The sequence below is a fragment of the Caenorhabditis elegans genome, chromosome X (assembly GCF_000002985.6).
Source record: "Caenorhabditis elegans chromosome X".
Classification (NCBI taxonomy): domain Eukaryota; kingdom Metazoa; phylum Nematoda; class Chromadorea; order Rhabditida; family Rhabditidae; genus Caenorhabditis; species Caenorhabditis elegans.
The window spans coordinates 16,138,693-16,157,771 of NC_003284.9; the positions used below are offsets into that span (position 1 = coordinate 16,138,693).

General features: G+C 38.4%; 1 protein-coding gene and 4 non-coding genes across 5 annotated transcripts; 4 read left to right on the forward strand and 1 right to left on the reverse strand.

The window, feature by feature from the left end:
• Positions 1–1,814: 1,814 nt before the first annotated feature.
• On the reverse strand, positions 1,815–8,330 carry F09C8.2 (C3H1-type domain-containing protein). The gene is made up of 8 exons (NM_078234.8): positions 8,178–8,330; positions 7,511–7,938; positions 7,034–7,287; positions 5,515–5,634; positions 4,653–4,860; positions 4,213–4,470; positions 3,363–4,164; positions 1,815–2,832 (listed from the first exon to the last, which is right to left on the reverse strand). The coding sequence occupies exons 1-8, from the start codon at positions 8,240–8,242 to the stop codon at positions 2,679–2,681; spliced, it is 2,289 nt and encodes a 762-aa protein (NP_510635.2). The 5' UTR covers positions 8,243–8,330; the 3' UTR covers positions 1,815–2,678.
• A 595-nt stretch (positions 8,331–8,925) lies between these two features.
• Positions 8,926–9,054, forward strand: F09C8.4. The gene has a single exon (NR_072827.1). It is a non-coding gene; the product is annotated as an Unclassified non-coding RNA F09C8.4 (non-coding RNA).
• A 7,660-nt stretch (positions 9,055–16,714) lies between these two features.
• Positions 16,715–16,822, forward strand: F09C8.3. The gene has a single exon (NR_072828.1). It is a non-coding gene; the product is annotated as an Unclassified non-coding RNA F09C8.3 (non-coding RNA).
• A 52-nt stretch (positions 16,823–16,874) lies between these two features.
• On the forward strand, positions 16,875–17,082 carry F09C8.6. The gene has a single exon (NR_072829.1). It is a non-coding gene; the product is annotated as an Unclassified non-coding RNA F09C8.6 (non-coding RNA).
• A 1,158-nt stretch (positions 17,083–18,240) lies between these two features.
• On the forward strand, positions 18,241–18,386 carry F09C8.5. Its single transcript, NR_072830.1, has one exon. It is a non-coding gene; the product is annotated as an Unclassified non-coding RNA F09C8.5 (non-coding RNA).
• Positions 18,387–19,079: the final 693 nt, after the last annotated feature.

The following is a 19,079-nucleotide window of genomic DNA, read 5'->3' on the forward strand; positions in this document are numbered from 1 at the left end:
CTTTATAACTACGAAGCTCTATAACTACGTATGTTTTTGGAAAGGTAATGAAAAAGGTCACCTAGGTCAGTTAACCGGATTGAGGGCCGGAAGCCCGAATACACAAAAGTATTGGACAGCCGTTAAACCTATACTGAGCCCAAAAACTCGAATTGAGGGCCGCAGGCCCGAATACACGAAGAAGTGTTGGAGATCCGTCAAGCCTATTTTAAACAAAAAAATTTGACAAGTGAAAATTTTTATTTCTAAAATTAATATTAAACTAAATTTGGCCGGTCTTGACAAACTTCAGCACATTTACTTAGCATTTACTCAACACTTGACTAAACTTTAATAAAGCGAATTATTCTTGAGTTACTCTACGCCGAACCAAACTGCGAAGCCTAGCAAATCTCCGATTTGCTAGTCTTGATTTCCGGTATTGAAATATCTAACTTGGTTTTAGAAAAGAGTTTTATTGAAAATAGATTGATATAAATACGTAAACTAGCACTATTTATGAAAAAGATTTGCTCAATTTTTTTTAATTCCAAAATTTTTTATGTGAACCTATCTAAATATGAGAATGAAGTACTAGTGCGTAGTTGCTAAGTGGAAATCAGGCTTGATTTTTATTTCAAAATTTTTAGATTATTTAACAAACAATATTGGTTAGGTATTAACAAAACAAATTAAAAATGGAGTGTAGGTACTGTAAATCAAGTAAATTTTTTGCAAAATATTATAGTTCTCTAACGGAAAATACTCTATACCTGAGACATTTTTCATGCATTGATCATAGAAAATTAAACATAACCTCGCTAATCTTCACAGAGTCTTCCAGAGTTCTAATAATAATGCTCAAAACATCTCGAAAACATGCTGAAAAATAAACCAAAAAAAATGTGCACACATTAGCAGTAAACTAAAAATGTCTTGTCTAAAATGGGAATTTGCGTCATGCGTTTGCATCATGTTTTCTTTCAAATTATCTGTTAACTCATACATAGCTAACACTATTTTTGGAACACGAAGATGAAAGTTTAAGAACCAGAAGCTTGTGATGGAAACATTTCAAATTCATGAGGAAGTGAGAAGTGGCTCACAAACTAGAAAATATGAAGCCTTTGAAGAGCTTCGTTTTATCTTCTTCTTTTTTTTTCAACTTACATTTTTCTATTTATTTCTCTATTTGTCCAGAAGGGGACTGAAAAGTATTCGAATATAAACACTGTGCCAAGATAATTTTGGCTGACATCGTAGCTTACAGATTCATTTTTGAAAAAAGTTTGTAAAATACAGGTCCAGAGAGTTTTGACAGGTGAAGAAACACAGGCAGCAGGGGTGCGAGGCAATCCAAAATTTCCGGCAATCTACAATTTCGGCACTTGCCGGTTTTGGGAAATTTCGGCAATCGGTAATTTCGGCAATATTCAAATTTGCCAAAATTGCCATTTGCCAGACATTTTCGGCAATTTTCAAACCCTATATTTCGGAAATTGAAAATGTTTCACTTTGTTTTTTTAGTATTCGGCTAGTCATTTTCTAAAACAAAACCGTCAATTCTTCAATGAGCTTAAAAAGAGAAAATGTTTCATTAAACTCATATTTTTCAAAATTTTAGCACTTTGCCAAAACTTTGACCGGAAATTATGAAAAATATGAAATGTTTTGGAGTGTTTTATTAATAATATAGGTCGCTTTGGATCATTATAAGTCTATTTCTAAAAAATTCTCACTGGCTATTTGTCGGGTGAAATTAAATGCTAAATGAAGAAAAAAAATCGTCGGTAGTAAGTATCTGAAAATAAAAAAGTAGGAGAAAAACAAGCATTCATTTTGAAATTTTTATTCGTTTTGAACGTTATATTACTGTTGTCATGCAATTTGCATTTGAATAAATTCCAATAAACGGTGCATTGAGTTTAGAAATTTTCCAAACAATGCAAGGGGGAAGGCCGAATATTTTGAAAATATTGACCAAATCGAAAGCCCATGAAAACAATAAAAGAAAATGTGCTGGGAAATGTTGGGACATTCAAAGTGCGAACAATTTCAACACTTGACATTTCAAGAGGGGAAATTCGAACATACTATAAAATAGTGTTAAATGTTTGTGGGGGACAAAGGAGAGATTTTGACTGATCGCAAAAATTGAATAATTTTTGATTTTTCAATAGTCAAAATTCACTCAACAAAAAATTCTTCGGGGGAAAACAACAATTCTTGGGGCTATTAACATTTTTTTTTCTTCGGGTGGAGTTTTTATGATTATGTTTTGCTTTTTTTGAGTTTTACATGGTGTGAAGGGGGCACAAAAGTGTGAGCTTACAGCAATTACAAAAGACAAAAGAAAAAAAAAGAGAAATGAGTAAAAATGATGATTTGAAATTAGAATAGAAAAAAAAAGAGAAAATGTGGTATGGGTGGGTGGGAGAAAAAGAAGATCTAGAGGGTACTGTCCTGGGTACTATCAGGTTGCAACTACGCTCTAATCGGCACTAAAGCGTTGGAACAATTGAAAAAAAATTATTAGAGTGAAGTTTCGAACCTGAGTTATCAGAACGGTAACGGCATGGAGAGCGTTCGGTTGAGGGGGCAACAAATTTTAAATCCGAGACGTCTTTCTTTTTTTTTTTGAAATGTGAGCTTTTTTTTTTGAAAATGATATTTTGTAAATGAGAAATTATTTGTTGGACTCAATCCCATTGGATTGTGTTTTTCTTGGCGGCTTTTGCAGCGGCAAGCTGCTTTCGTTCCTCTTGTCGCTTTTCCGTAGATACGGTGGCTTTCTTGCCAAGTGCATTTTCAACCATCCGGCGGGCGACTGTCGCAGTGGTTTGCTGCTTTTTTCTAAAAAAAAACGTTGTTTTATTATAGCATAACATGAGCAAACTGTTAATAAACTTCAGATCGTAAAATATTGACAACGCATACGTGGTATCAGGCTGTCCCATTACGGGTTGATCTACAAAAAATGCGGGAATTTTTTGGTCAAAAAAGTGCGACGTCAGCACGTTCTTAACCATACAAAATCAGTTGAAAACTCTGCGTCTCTTTTCCCGCATTTTTTGTAGATCTACGTAGATCAAAGAGAAATGGGACACTCTGACACCATGCGCGCGCAATGAAAAGCTGTCACAAAATTAGAGACTTTAAAAATTAGATACCAAAGTGAGACACAAAATTTGAGATTACTGAACCACGCACAAAACGCCTACAAGCCACGCAGGAGCCTGCCAGCCGCTGCAAACCAAGGGCTCCTGCGTAGTTTGTAGGTGCGTGGTTCAGTTTAGGAAGAGAGATTATTGCTCTACATTTTTGATTCCGAGTTTATGTCAACTTTCCATTTACTATAGTCCTTCAAAACCTTCAAAACTAACTTTAGAATTCCCAAACTAGCTGCATTGGTTTTCGCAGAATCCTGCACAACCTTCGGCGAATCCGCCAGACTCCGGAATCGCAGCCAGTCATGTTTCGACAAAGTCAGACAATTTTTGGCTCGGTTCACACTTTCAAAGACGGCAAACACCACTTTTCGCTCCATCCACATCACCTTGCAATCGCCGTTTCCAATTGTTTCCATTGCCTTCACAACGTCTTCCTGCATTTTGTAGTCCGGGACTCCATAGATTTCCAGCACATGCTGGAGAAACGCTGTATCCCAATCCGAGTTTCGTTGCGGCGGTGGTGGAGCTTTTGACATTGATTGCGCTTTTTTCTCTTCTTTTTTCTTATCCTTCAGAAGGTTTTCCATGCGAACTGTCAAATCATCATCGTCGGCAGTTTCCCAGTCGTCTAGGACACTCATTGTGAGAGGCTCGCTAGACTTTGCCTTTTCCAAACTTTCCGGGTCGTTGCAAAACAGGTTTCTTGCCACAGGCTTTTTGGGCGCGCTGAGTACTGCCGCGCGATCAATGATCTCCTTTTTGTTGGAGAAAAGATTGGAGATGACGTCTAGCGCAAGCTTTTGGCTTTCCGATTCAAGTTCTTGATCTGATAGTCTGGGAGCCTTGATTGGAGCAGCTGGGACTTTTGCAGGTTGGGAAGGCTTCTTCGTTGACGTCAAAAGTTCTGGTACAGAAACTGGAACTGATACAGTCACAGGTGGTATTTGCGGTGGTGCCGGAAGTGGTTGGAATGTGTCGAGGAGCAGCGGAAGAATGTCCCTATCACTATCGTAATCTGAAACATGAGATGATAAAACTGGACGTGAGCTTTAAAAACACTTACCGTATCTAGTATTCAGACTAATTGGTGGATAGAAACCTTCAGGTGCTTGTGGCTGTTGCTGCTGATGTTGTTGTGGTGGTGGTGGCTGATATTCTACAAAATTTCCTTCGTAACGCTGGTTCTCTTGGAAACGCGTCAAGTGCGGAGGTTGCTGTGGGAACGCCGGGAAGGCAGATAATCCGATGGCTCGTTGCGGCGGGTTGTGGACGACTTCGCTGAGCTTCTTTTGGAGCAACGCGTCCGAGTTTGGTGTGAGCACTGAAAAAGTGTGTTTTTGTAAATCAGCTGATTCGGCCAATCTTATTTTTTGTAAGTTCAGAAATAATGATTCCTAAATTAAATTTTAATGATTCCTAAATTAAATTTTAATCATTTTGGGGTGCAGATACACAAGTATTTTTAGGAATACAATGACAGCACGAAACAAAATAAAAACTTACGAGGAGTAAATCCAGCAGGATCCTGACCCGTCGTTTGCAAAAACAGTGGTGATGTCTTGGAAATGGGAGATGTGATGTCCGATGTTGTCGGCTGTTGCTGCTCCGGTTTCAGATTCTGAGCGGCAGCCGTGAACTTTTGCGCGTACGCAGGACGGGATGCCGGCGGCGTCGGGGCTTTCGTACTTCGATGGGAGAACGTTGTAGTTGGCTGAAAATCGATACATTAGATTCGGGAAATGTATAAAATTAAAGAGGGAAAGGCAAATGACATAGTCGGTAAAGAGAAAAGGTATTATTCCTTTTTATATTAATGTAAGGTTTCAAAAATTGCAGTACGCTTTGAAAATATATATTGTTGAAAATACACAGTGAAAAGTTCCTAGCCAAGCAGCCCGGAAATGGAAAATCCCTTTTTTATTCCGATCGGGAAAGCACAATCGTCCGTGCAAAGTGGGAAAAGTGGCAACAAAGAGCAATGGCATTTTTTCTACGAGCTATCAATTTTCACTTGATTCAATAATTCAGTTTTTGTTAAGTTGCCATCACATTAGAGTTGAAAAAAATGACTAAAAAACCACGAAAGCATGTGAGTGAGAGTGTGTCACCAGGCATGAGGAATGAGGGCAGGAAAAGAAAAAAAGACTTAAATTGATATAGAGCCATGCACACGCGTTGTTCCTTGATTCAAAAAATGTATAAAAATCGATAACGTTGGCAAAAGTGTGTGTGTGTGTGTGTGTCTATGCGAGTGTGTTGGTAAGGGAGGGTGCCCCTCGTCTCTTCACCCGCACACACATACACACACACACACACACCCGACTAGAGGTCATCTATTGTTTTGTTGAAGATGGCTGCTACCTACCCTCGAATCACTGTCGTCGTTGTATTCCGTGTCGTCGGTGGTGCCGGTGTGGAGGAAGATGTCAATGTCATCAGAGAGCTGATACCTCGGAGTCGGCTTGTGATTGTTGATTAGCTCCACCTGGAAATATGTGCGGTTTTGGAGTTGTACAGTTGCAGACACAGACAGAAAATAGACTCTTCTAATAATAGTTTCTTATCAGCGCAATCCTACAATGTGAAAATAAATAGTGGAAATAAAATTCTAACTTCACTGGTAGCTTGATAATTTAAATCACTTCACAAAAAAGCCATGTAACCGACCGGTAAATTGACTACTGAGTCGAGCCCAGTCTTGATCTACGGAACACGTCTATCAACGCGCGGTGTCAGGCTCTCGATCACATTTTGATTAGGGTTCCCAGCTGAGTGAGGCGCAAAATGCGGGCCTAACGCCGACGCCGAGCGCCGCTGTGTGTTGTAACTAAGTTTGAAATGTGGTTATTTGGAAGCGGCAGACACATTCGGGGTTTCGCTACTTGGCGTGAAATGAGTAACATGGTGTGTGTGCAGCGAAGTGCAAAGTGTGGCTATTTGGAAGCGGCCGACGCGATCGGGGTTCCGCGCCACATGCGGCGTGGGTGACGTCGTGAGGCCGGCACGGCGACCGCCGAGGCCGGCGGAGGCGCCGTTGCGGCGACCTCGCGGGAGCCCTAGTTTTGATTTACAATAAATACTGGAATTTTTTCCAAAGTTGAGCGTAGCACGTTCTTAACCGTGAAGCCTCATTTGAAAAGTGTGCGTCTAGACCCTTCTAAATTCTTGAAATTATCAAAGATCAAACCGAAATTGGACAATTCGACACGATTCGTATCTACTAATTTGAATAATTTTGATGTTGGTATACTATCAGCCTATGCGTCGTTAAAAAAACAGTTGCATGCATCACCTAGGTAAAATATTTGGCAAAACGATCCCTTCAAACTAGTCCACACATTTCTTAAAACTAAAACAAAACTGCGCTATTCCTGTTGTTGTTTTTGTTGTCATTGCACACGGTGTCTCTTGGCACGATGGGTTCTTTTTTTTTCGTCTCGAACCTTTCTCTTGTTTACCAGGGGTCCTAGGACAGTGGTGGTACACATGGAGAATAACTAAACTAAACTGCTAAAGAAGCACGCGGCGCGGGACGACAAAAGGGACACTGACGCACTCTCACCACAACAACTGAAAAAAAAATCGTTTTGGCCTATGTCTCGGCACTCTACTTCTTCTTCCCTTTTCAAATGACAACAACACAATATTAGTTGGTGCGAGGAGGAGAGAGGAGGATGCTGAGCTATGCTGCTGGGTAAACAAACGCAGCGCTGATTCTTGGCTTGATGCCAAGCCCCGGCAGATCACGTCACTTCTCATTTCAGCTGTTTTTCGATAGCTCGACATTTCCTCACACCGCCATAATAATAATAATAATGCAATGAATGATCAACCACCAATAATAATTTCGAAATAAAAAAAATAGCTGGAAAAAAAATGCAAACCTCCAAATCCTCCGCCTCTGCAGTATTCGTTGACGTAGTCGGTGCAAACGAATGAATCGAGAACGTCGGTGACATTGGCTCATATCTCTCGGGCTCTCCGAAAGACTCTTCATCGTCACCATCGTTACCATGTTGGTAGTTTTGTGGATCATCTGGCAGAATCGTAGAATTTTGCGGGCAATACCCAGACTCGTTGTATCCAGAAGGTTCATAGCTGGACGTTGAAGGGTAGCAAACTTCAGAAGAAAGATAATCTGGAAGTTGTAAATTAATGAGTGTAAAATTTTTGCCTAGAAACTGCTGATGGTAAAATCGAGAAAATAAGTATAATTTTGAGCAACAAATTTTTTATCAAAAGCTGATACAGTGGAAAATTCCAACTTTGACATCATATGGAACTTTCTAGTCCAACTCGTCATTTTATTTTCTTAACTATAATATTTTAAAGTTTAATTTTAAATGGTTATTAATACTCACCAGTTTGTGGCTGCTGTTGCAAGTGCATAGCATGCTGCTGCTTCATGGATTGATGCTGCTGTTGCTGCTGCTGCTGCTGATGAAGAGCATGGAACGTTGCTGTCGGTGGAAGTGGCGACATGTTCAACGCCTGATACAGTTCCTCGTCGGAAAACGAGACTCTTGGTTGTGGCGGTGGCGCGAGGTTCGCAGCTTGCATCATAAACATTTGGTTCTGATAGGCAAGTGCTCGTGTATTGTCCATCGCATCTGGCGGACTGCGCTGTTGGTCGACGACGTTGTGCTCCGGCGCCGCCGGGTAGTTGTTGTAGTTCGGCGGTTGATACCAGCCAGACCCGTAAAGCATTGGGTTAGATAACCCGGTGGCACCACTATCCGTGTGGTAGTACTGTGATTGACCCGTAGTATGTGTCCATTCTTCGTTCACTCTAAAAAAAAACAAAGACCTATAGTAAGTCAAGTAAGTCTAAACTCCTATACTGAAAACTTTTTGACTTATCACTTCTGGAAAAGTTGAAAATTTATCATTTAAAAAAATCGATAATTTTCGTGTTTCATTATTAACTTGCTCCTATTGAACTAATCAGTTTGTTTTTTCTTCTAAAATTTTTACAGCTCAACTCAAGACTGTTCAAAAATTAAAAAAAAACAAAAGAAAACAACTCACCCTTGGAGAACCTGTGGCTGCTGAACTTGCTGAACCAAGTTTGAGTTGTAACCGTAGCCGGTCATCATGTTGCTCCCAACGAACGGATGCAGTGGTTTTGTTGTTTCCAACGGTCAATCTAACCACCAGAGTTTAGAGGAGTCGGACGACTACCTGAAATATCATACAATGTTTATATAGTTGCAGCAAATGAGTAACAACGAACGATTGATGAAATATAATCATTGCTGCGAGAAACTGAGGAAGATATTTTTTGTGAAAGTAAATAAAAATTCATGTTTAAACTGTTCTCTAAACTAGTGAACGGATAGTTTCAAAATAGATAGTTTCAAAGTGAACAAAACAAAACATGGAAACAAAACATATGTTCTATCCCACCAAAAACGTACGAACAGGTACTGGTTTGGTTAGTTAGTTAGTTAGTAAGTGAGGGGAGGTCCTGGCTTGCTTGGGGGGCGCGCAAAGCAAATTACATTTGAAAGGTGTTTATATAAGAATTACATGTATCTACCAACTATTTCGCAATACTGTTGTTGCTGTACACGATGGAACAGGGCATAGAATGAGAGAAAAAACTACCCGAGATAGAGGGCAATCGAAAGAGATAGGCACGAAAAAAAAACAAACGAGGGGCGTGGTGACTGAGGAGCAAGAAAAAAAAAGAATGAAGGTGGGTTTGCTCATTTCACTAACTCTGTGTGTGTGTGTGTGTGATAAAAACCACTGAGAGCAGCAGCACCTGACGGACGAATTGAAAAATCTAATATCACTTCCGACGAATGCGTACTTGGCGCCAAAGCGCGCGCGCGCATCGAAGGTCATTAGCTCGCCACCCATAGCAACAAGATGTCGAATCGTTTCGAGGGCGGAGATACAGAGGACAGCTGGGCGAGGCAGGCGTAGACAGGCAGGCAAAAATTGTGTGTGTGTATGTGTGCGGGAGGGCGGCGGAGGACAAGCGGCACGAGCGGTCGAACGAACGAGCGGATGGTGTGGGAAGATGGGGGGAAGAGGAAAGCGAGGAGAGAGAGAGAGAGACATAGAGACAGAGAGAGATTTAGATTCGGTGAGGGCCCCTCTCTCTCTCACTGGGCTATGATGATGCAAGATGACCCATTCAAATGTTGCGCGTACTGGGAAACGAGGAGAGCGCAGAGAAATTAGAGTATGGACAATGAGTGACGAGGAGGACAAGGAAGTGCATGTGTTTTGGAGATGAAATTTGTTTTTAGGAAATTTGAGAACTGGTTGGTGTACACATTGAATTGCAGATGAGTTTTTGCGGTGTTTCAAGCTTGGTGCGGAGCATTATTCATGTGAAAGCAATTAAGGAATGAAGTACTGAAGCCAAAGAAGTTTGATACCTAGTTTCCTAGTTTCCTTTCCGAGCTTCTCAAAAATCACTGTATAAAGTTCAACATCTTTACCACTGTCGCAATACCACGGTAACACAAGACTCTGAAAACCTAAAATGATATCTCAAAAACCAGCACAAATCATGCAATGCATATATAAAAAACGGCATGAAAATGTTCTATATGTTTTCGCTAGAATTCCAGTACACATTTTTTATTTTGTGTACCTTCAAAGCTAGCTCCGTGGAGCGCGTTTGAACTCATTTAAAAGATAAACAGTGTTAAAATTGTCGAAAATCTAAAGTTGAGAAGACTGCTTAAACTCCAACAGAAAAATTAATTCACATTAAAGACGAGAGAAATCGAAGCAATTTGAATGCTATAAAATTAGACAACCTAAAATTGAAAATTACTTGTATAGCAAAACATCACAATGAACTAGTGTTCTCATTATGAACTCGTTTGTAAATTGACAAAAAATTAGATATGAGCCAATAAATTCTGACCTAGTTCACGTGGGTTTACTTTTGAAAATTTATTAAATGCGTTTCAAATGCTTTCAGGGAACACAAATTTGCAACAAAAATAGGCCCAAACTTTTCCAAATAGTGTCTGAAATATGCTCCAAAAGTCGCACATATTATTACGATCAAAAACCCATGTCATTCTCAATTCCATTTCCTATTCAATTTCCTTCTCTCCGTTCCAAAGGACATACAAAGTTCTATAGTACTTGCCACATAATGCCATCACCCTTTTTTTCCAGCTCTCCGCATGACTAATAAGGTCTAAAAGTGCGTTGGTCCTTCCTTTCACACTAATAGTTCCAAAGATTCTCTTGAGAAGAAAACAGCTCAGAAATAAAACGGGGAAGATTGAACGTGGGGGGATAAAAGAACGAAAAAATAAAAAAAACAATTCCAGAGTAGTAGTTCAGAACGAGCAGAGTGACGTTGTACTCGATTCTATTTTCTCCCAGTTTCTAGTTTCCGGTCTCGGCAAAAAAAAAAGTGCAAAGCATTAAGCTCGCAGGGCAGATGCGTGGGTCGATTTGGTCAAGAAATTGTATAAATGCATGGAATCATTGCAGGTAGGGGGAAATAAGAGGGTGTTGAGAAATGAGTCTATGTTGTTTTATTGTGCAGACCTGGCAGGAATATAGATTGGAAGTTCGATTTTTAAATTTTGATTTTAAATTTTGTGAGATTGTTTTATACGGAAAAACTTCATGGATGCAAAATAGCAACTGGAGAATTTGGTAGCTTACTGAACCGCAGTATACATCGAAAAATGGAGCTACCGTATTTCCTCTATTAGTATTGCACCCGACTACTCAACTTTGAAACGTTATATCTCGGTTCGTTTTAAAGATATCAATTTCTTATAAATTGCAAAATGATAGAAAAAGAACTGACAAATATTTTGCCAGTTGACAGTTTTTGAATAGAACAATCGATAACTGAGATATTAGCGGTCAAACATGAACAAATGGGTGCAATAGTAATAGAGGAAATACGATATTTATCTACTAAAGTTAGTGTTTTAAGTGATATTAATTAAAGAGCACCTGATATTTAAGAGAACTGAACTAAATCAAAATCGAAAAATAAGTTGGCTTAAAATTCATTTTTAGCTCGGCTTCAACTTGAGAGCTCAATTGACCGACAGCTCAACAGTCTGGTTTTGTTGAACTTCAAATTGTGATAACATTTAAAAATCATTAATCGAGATTGCAATCTATGTTAATTCCATAATTCCCTACATTTATGTGTCTAACACTGTCTGATCTTGGACAAAAAACATTTTGTTGGAAAAACATCATAGACGAAAAAGTTCCTTGAGCTGGAAAATCCGGCGCAGAAGAACTATAACTACAACAAAGTATTACAAAGTAGCCGCCATCTTCTTTTTCAGTTTTTCACAAATTTTTGTGTTCGAAAAAAGTCATAGGGCACAAAGGCAAGCGGACGAAAAAAACAAGGGGGAGACAAGCGCAAGTCGGTAGAGGAAAGAACGAAGAGGAGGGCAAGGTGGTGTAGGAAGAAGTGATGGCGGGGGGGGGGGGGGGGGGGGTTGACAGTAAGATAGTGTGGGAGACAGTGAGTCGCAGAGAAATTCAGTGAGGTTATGTACAGTGTGTGTGTGAGTGTGTGTGAGCGTGTGTGTATGTTGTGTGTCTGTGACATACTGTGCCCCCTCCACTGTGTGTCGTCTTACTGACCAAGCTCATAAGACAAGAAAACAATGGAGACAAGAGGGTGGTAGATTAGAAACAGACGTATTGATTTGTCAATAAATCGGTAATATGGTTACTCGGTAAACTGGTAATAGGCAATGGTTGGCTTGTTGCTTCGGACACATGGTACCTTGCAACTCGACAATTGTAGTAACCTGGTAGCTCGGGTTCTAGGCAACTAGGCAAATCGGCAAAACGAAAACTTGGTCTCCACGTGGTGTCAGGCTGTCTCATTGCGGTCTCCCGCATTTTTCCAAGATCAAACCAAAATAAGACATTTGACACCACGTGGGTCTCGTTGCAAAGTCGTCAACTTAGTAGCACCGTAGCTCGGTATTAATGCTAATTCAGGAAGACGATATATTGGTAACGGCAGTATGTCCTTTCACAACCGGACGGTTTAAGAACTCAGCCACTAGACCAATTGGCAGATCAAAACTTGGGACAACTTGAAACTCGGCTATTTTTAACCAGAATTCACTATCCCAGAAGCCTATCAATTTGACAACTCGGCAACCCTCAGGCGAAAAAATAAACTCCTACCAAAAGTCTGAGAATGACAAAACAAGTCCTGCCGAAACTTGAACGGAAAATTGATAGAAATTAAACTCATACTCAATTGTAGATATCCTGCCCAAAATTGTAAGAGCCTTCCCAATAGTCAAACTCTTGCCGACCCCTGCCGAGTAACTGGCGAGAACTAAATTGTCAAGGCTCGGCAATAGTTTATTTTTTTACTGAGCTCAATGGATTAGAAACTCACCGATCAGCAGTTCCGCAACACAGTAATTGGGCAAATTGGCAATTCGGCAATAGGTTAATCCGATCAATTGGCTATATCATTACTCCATAACTTGGCAACTAGAAAAATGGAATTGTCCAAGTTTCGGCAACATTTCCAATAGGATATCTTGTGTCAAATTATCAAATTCCAAAATTTTTTGTCTGAAACCACTCTACCAGCTGTGTCAAACAGTTTGCCAGACAAAAAACACAAATCGCACCTGATAACGATGCAATCAACAAAACAAAAGTTAGCAACTGTTTTGATGTGAACGCTTCTAAAGTTTAGATAAACACCTGACCTTAGTGCCTCGATATATTTTTCAAAAAGTCACGTTTTCATAGTTTGCTCTCAAAATTTAAGATTTTTTTTAGTATAGCGTTCTAATTTTAGTATTATTTTGAAAGTTTCCAGATATCAGCCATAATTACGATAAATGCTATTAAAACGGAAACGACGTCAAGATCAGCAAATTAGAGAACGGTATCTTATCTTGAAGTTGGATAGTTAACAGAAAATTAACAGGTTGTCAAGTTGTTTTAATTGCTAAAACATAAAACGATTTGGTTTTGCAATATCAATCTGTTCGACAAATCTAATCATACAATTCGGATAAATAATTTATGTAGCACTTATAAAAGTTAACGATTAAACTTAAAGTGGAGTAGCGCCAGTAGTCTAAAGTAATTCAAGATTACCAAATATCGTGTGAAATCTCTCCAATTTTTTTTATTTATAAAAGTTCTCAGCTAAAGATTTCGAAAATAGCTTACATTTTGAAAAATGTGGGATTTTTTTTGACCGCATTTAAATGGCTTTAAAAATTCTGAAAAGATTTTCTATGAAATGAATTTATAACAGCGTGAATCATTTATAGGAATGCAAACTAGGAATGCTGAAACAAATTCATAAACATAAACTGTTTGTTATGTACAAGCGATAACCTGATCGCATGAGACATGTTTTGTTTACATCAAAACTGATCACTTATAAACATTGAAAGCACAAAAAAAGAAATGTGAACGTGCAAACGCTCACCTACGCAATTTGCAAATAATGTGAGTTTGAGCTGATGCGTCAAGGAAAAAAAGATTATGAAAATCAAAAAATTAGGAAAGTTAAATGGGAAAACAAAATACTTCACTTACATCTATTCTAGACTACAATCTTATTTACCGTGATGGTTGTCACTAACAAACAATTGTATCCAAAAAACAAATTTTCGTTTTTTTTTTTGCAGTCGGGGTATTTGATTTGGACAATGAAGATTGGAAAGATTATGATAGGAAAGAATTATGCAACTATTTGACATGAAAATTAAGAAAATTGAATATCTCTAAAGGAAGTATATCTACTTTTTTAAAAATTTGTTTGGCAAAGCTTGGCAAACGGCAAATTCAGCAGAATTGCCGAGATCAGCAAACGGCGAATTCGGCAAAATTGACGAGCTCGGCAAACGGCAAATTTAGCAAATTTACCGCACATCACTGGTGAAAACTATTAGAGCTTGCTGTATTTATTGAAAAAATACAATATTTTAAATTTCAAAAAAATGGGTTTGATTTTTCAAAGTAATATTACATTTGTGAAGGTGGTCTTTTTTACTAAAACGAAAATTGAAAAAAAAAACTTTCAATTCTTCTGTGTAGTTTTTGGTTTACTTGTCGGATTACTGCTCTTCTTATTAAGCGTTACTCAGCGGCACAGTAAGGTGATAAAGTAATGGAAAAAACCACCGAATTATTTTACTCAAAGCCTTTTCATCTATAAATTGATCTTTGTTTAAAAAAACAGTTTTAATAAAGATAATAACAACGTCATAATTAGAGAAAGAGTAAAATTTGACAAGTTGATCAAAAATTACGTAGACCTAGTAAATTTGATGCAAAAAAGTGAAGAGAGTGGGGTCTACATTAGGATATTATTTGAAGCAGTTAAAAAAATATTTCTCATTAGTGGTAAAATATTGGAAACTCAAATCAGGTGCTGAAGGAAAAAAGTTAGCCAAAAAAAAAATGTATTTTTCAAGTCAAAACTCCACTATTGTTAATTTATTGATTTTTCAAAAAATGTTTCAAGCTGACAATTCCTCTAGGTTCTTAAAAACTACTAGTAATTTCTGATTGGGATTACCTATATGTATTAACTGATTTAATTTAAAAACGCTAATAATCAATTAATAAAACGTGTCTCGCTAAACAACGACTGCCCATCCCGACAGGCCCAACCGATTGCCCTTCCAATCCCGGGCGACACTTTGTGATTGAAAAGCTACGCGCGCGCGCCGGCGCTTTGTTTTGTTTGATGTATATTTCTTTATTTCTATATTTCTCTGTGAGTCGCTCTTGTTCTCACTGCTTTTCTGTACCGTGTGTACTTGATGTTTCTTTCCGAATAGGCAAAAATGAAAATGACATTGTGGTAGCAGGGCAACTCCAGAGGGAACACAGGTAATATAGGAAGTGTTTTGTTTTTCACGTTGTTGATCAAACAAAAATATTGTAGTAAATATAAGGACTAATTGAGAGGGATTAGTTGAGAGTAAATCCCAAGTACTAATGAATGGTGCACAACTGGATTTATCAAACAACCCCGGCAAAAACAGTAGGAAAAAAAAATAAAAGAACATGGAACACAATTTGGGGAAAAAAATCAAATTTGCAGTTTGTCAACTCATTCTGCAGGGACAGGCATGCAAACATCTCGAAAACGATGTGTCTTATCATTTTGGCTTATCAGATAAAGTGTAGACATGCTGCTAGTTTGTTGTAAAGACTACACAGAACATCAAGGTTTTGCAGTTGAACTATTTTAGATTTGGGAGAAAATACTTGAGCTTGATATAAAATAAGAAAGGTAAATGAAAAAAAATCTTCCAGTTTCATTTTTTGATCAAAAACAGAAACATATGGATCTGTTTTTCGGTCAAAAAAAATTTAATCGTGAGCAGGAAAAATTGAAATATTTTTAGTTTTTCGGCCAAAAAAATTTTTTTTGACGTGTCTGATGTTTACAAAAAGAAGCCACAACAAACAATGGTCGAAAATTTGGTTGAAAATTAAATTTCAAAATTACTTTTTATTAAAGGTGGGGTGCCGAAATCTGGGAAATATTTTTAAATAACTCCAAATTTTCTCCTTATTCCGAATATCGATGTAAAAAAATTTAAAAAAATTTCCCTGATTTTATACTTCAGCTTGAAATCGCGAATTTTATTTGTGTCCCGCGTTCTTTTTTTAAATACGCGCTGAAATAAATTATCCTTGGAGCGCGTTTGCCTCATTTAATTTTTTCCATATATTTTTACTTTTTTAGTTTTTCAGCTATTTTAATTCATTTTTGTCGTATTTTATCGTTTTTTTTGTTTAAAAAATATATTCTTTCGTGTTAATTGAATATTTTAGTATCATAAAAATGGATGAAAATAGCTGAAAAACTGGATAAGGATCCATATACAAAGAAAATCAAATAATGCAAAAGCGCTCAAAGGATAATTTATTTCGGCGCGTATTTGAAAAAAAAACCGGGGCACAAATGAAATTCGCGATTTCAAGGTAAAATATAAAAGCAGGGAATTTTTTTTTGAATTTTTTCACATCGATATTCGGAATCATGGGAAATTTTGGAGTCAATTAAAAATATTTCCCAGATTTCGGTACCCCACCTTTAAATTGTTTCTTATTGTGAAAGTAACAATCCCCAAATTTTGTAGAGAACAAAAACTTGATTACTAAATATTTAAAAAAAAACTCTACAAATTTGTTTTTCAACGCCTTTCTTTTCAATGCATCAAAGTTCAACGAATTCAAGCTTATTCAAAAAAAAATTACATTTTCAGCTAAGTGTAGTATTGAACTTTTATGATTCTAATGAACTTATTTTCATGAATCAAGAGCGGGTAAAAAACAAAAGCTGTGCAAAGCGGAAATCATTGAGAAATCAGACTCGCAAATAGAACCAACGGAAAACGAGAGAAACCAAAGAAGCTCCCGCAAGAGTCGTTCAAGACGCATCAGTAGGAAAAGCATCTTCTTTTTTCTTTTTCATTTCCTCAGTTTTTGCGACCTACTCTCCCGTCCGCGTCCTCCTCGGCACCACCTTGCAACTGACGCCTTGAACTGATTGTGAGGAGTTGGCCGTCGAGAAAAAAAAAAGAAAAAAAAGAAAAAAAATCAGTTATCCGGTGCCAGTCAAAAGAGCAGCACGGAGCGATGATCGAGGCAAGGGCAAAAAGTGCATGAACAAGAAATTAAGTGTACTTTGGGAAGCCCCCCAGGCACTTCCCGAGTGACCAATCGGCTCTAATAGAATATGAAGAGAATAAAGGGACGGGGTGCTCCGTGAGAGCTGAGAAGATGGAGACCTCAGTGTCCGGCAAAGAACTCACTGGGGAATGCCCCCTTCACAAATTCAATGAGAAAATGGGAGGGTAGGAAGAAAGGAGAGGAAAAGTTTGGTTGCCAAAGACAAGTGGAAGATGGTTGTTGGCCAAAGAGTACTGGTGATTGGGTGGGGCAAATAAGGCAAAAGTAATGAGAAGAGAGATGATGAAGAAGGAAGCGTCCGGAAAATCGGAGGATTTTGGAAATGCAAGCTATAGCTATATGATATCCCAATATGATATTTTTGCTCCTGCGCTCATAGTAACGGATTTGCTATCAAAACTTGCACTGTTAATAAAAATTATCGGCAAACATTTTTGTTTCCATGCTAAGAAATTCACTGAAAAATTTCAGAACCTAGAATCACGATACTGAAAATCTTGATACCAGATACAGACTGACACAATTAGGCCAACTGTCAAAACAGATTAGATCACTAATTGATTCAGACTAGACACGAGATGGTTGTTGAAAAAATCATAAAACTAGAACAATAAGTCCACAGATAAATGAATATAGAAACTAGAGTGCAAAGCTTAACTTCCATGGTGTAAACCGTAAAGCGTATATCATTTAAGCCAAAAAGAGGGTCTAAAATCTGATGCGCAAAACGTAAAAGCTGAAAACAAAAAGATGAAGAACTATATTCACATACTCATTTTACAAACGTCAGAGCCTGGAAGCCTGAAAATCTAAAAGCCTCAAAATCTGTTAGATTAGGAGCCTTGAAGATTATTAACCCAAAATCTGAAGATCTCGTAGGCTTGACTTGATTTGAGGCTTGACGTAGGTCTAACTTTTAAAAGCTTGTATACTATGAAGCAGCTTAAAACTAGCCTGGAAGCCTATAGGCTTAAACAACTATATCCCAAAAATTAGTCTGAGAGCCTATAAACCTGGAGACCCACAAAGAAAAAAAATCTAGAAACCTAGAAGCCTGAAAGTCTCAAATCTGAGGTCGAAAAATTGAAGGCTAAAGACTAAAAATCTACTATTTAACACCACAAGCTAAAAAGTTTAAAAGCTTGAAAACCTAAAAGACTAACCTCCATATCTTTGTTTTCAAATCCTAAACCCTTAAGACCAGAGCCTAGGAGCGTAAAAGTGTAAAAGCTAAAAAGACTATAAGCTTGCAGTTCATAGACAAAAATCTCAAGGACCTAACTTTCACATTCTCAAGCCTAAAGCCCGCAGCCCAAAAGCAAAAACATAAAAGCATAAAACCTAAATACTAATCCTACTAATCTTGTATCACATCCATTCCCACAGGAAAGAAAGTTGTAGGAGATACCAAAGGAGGCGTTGGGAAAGGCATTTATGATAACCTGCCGACAGGCAACAGTAGCGGCATGGTGAGATAGAGGAAAGGAGGGTACAAAACGAGAAAAGATCGAGACAGAGACAAACCGACAAAATTGACTCGGTGATGGCGGGGCTACGCGGCCATGTGTCTCTCTGTGCGTGTGTGTGTGTGTGGCGCAGAAGTCTAGTTCCGATAGCATTGCTGCCGCTGGCTGTTGTGCGGATAGATAGATAGTTAGATAGATGGATAGATAGATACATGACTGTTCTGACGCAAGTAAAAACGGGAGGAGAAGAGCGGGAGGAAAAAAGGGGCAGAAAAGACAGAAACTATATATGCATATAGCTTAAAAGATGATGATGACAACGACGATGACAGACGTATGCCGTTTTGCAGGGAGGTATGAAATTGAAAGTGAAAATGGGCAATGTGTTCTTTGGATTTGTTTTAATTATATTTACCGCGTTTTATCGATTAGTTTTGCATGCAATACTAATTTTTCGATTTGTATATTGGTCATTATAGAGGCTGCAAGACTATATTTTCAATGGCCCATAACTTTGCATGAACCAAAACCTGCCTTCATGCCAGAGAAAACATATTCTCTATGATTTCACTGGCTCTTTGAATATGTTCCAATCACTCTGCAGATTCAGGAAATTACCAAAGTTCCCACACAGTAATATGCCTTTCACGAGGGTGCTAAATACTATTGCCCACCTGCACCACACCACGCCCCACACTCCCGCCGCCCTCAAGCCATGGCGCGAGGTGGTCCCGCGTAGCGTCGGCCGCAGTACACAGTGCGGACGCACGGGCGTGCGGGAGTAGGGCAAGCGTGA

What these genes read in the sequence shown, in the direction of transcription:
- F09C8.2 (NM_078234.8), bottom strand. Translation starts at nt 8,242, where the DNA reads ATGACCGGCTACGGTTACAACTCAAACTTGGTTCAGCAAGTTCAGCAG. An exon ending in CAGCCACAGGTTCTCCAAGG is followed by an intron (nt 7,939 to 8,177) that starts GTGAGTTGTTTT and finishes GTTTTTTTTTAG; the next exon opens with AGTGAACGAAGAATGGACAC. An exon ending in CAGAGGCGGAGGATTTGGAG is followed by an intron (nt 5,635 to 7,033) that starts GTTTGCATTTTT and finishes ACATATTTCCAG; the next exon opens with GTGGAGCTAATCAACAATCA.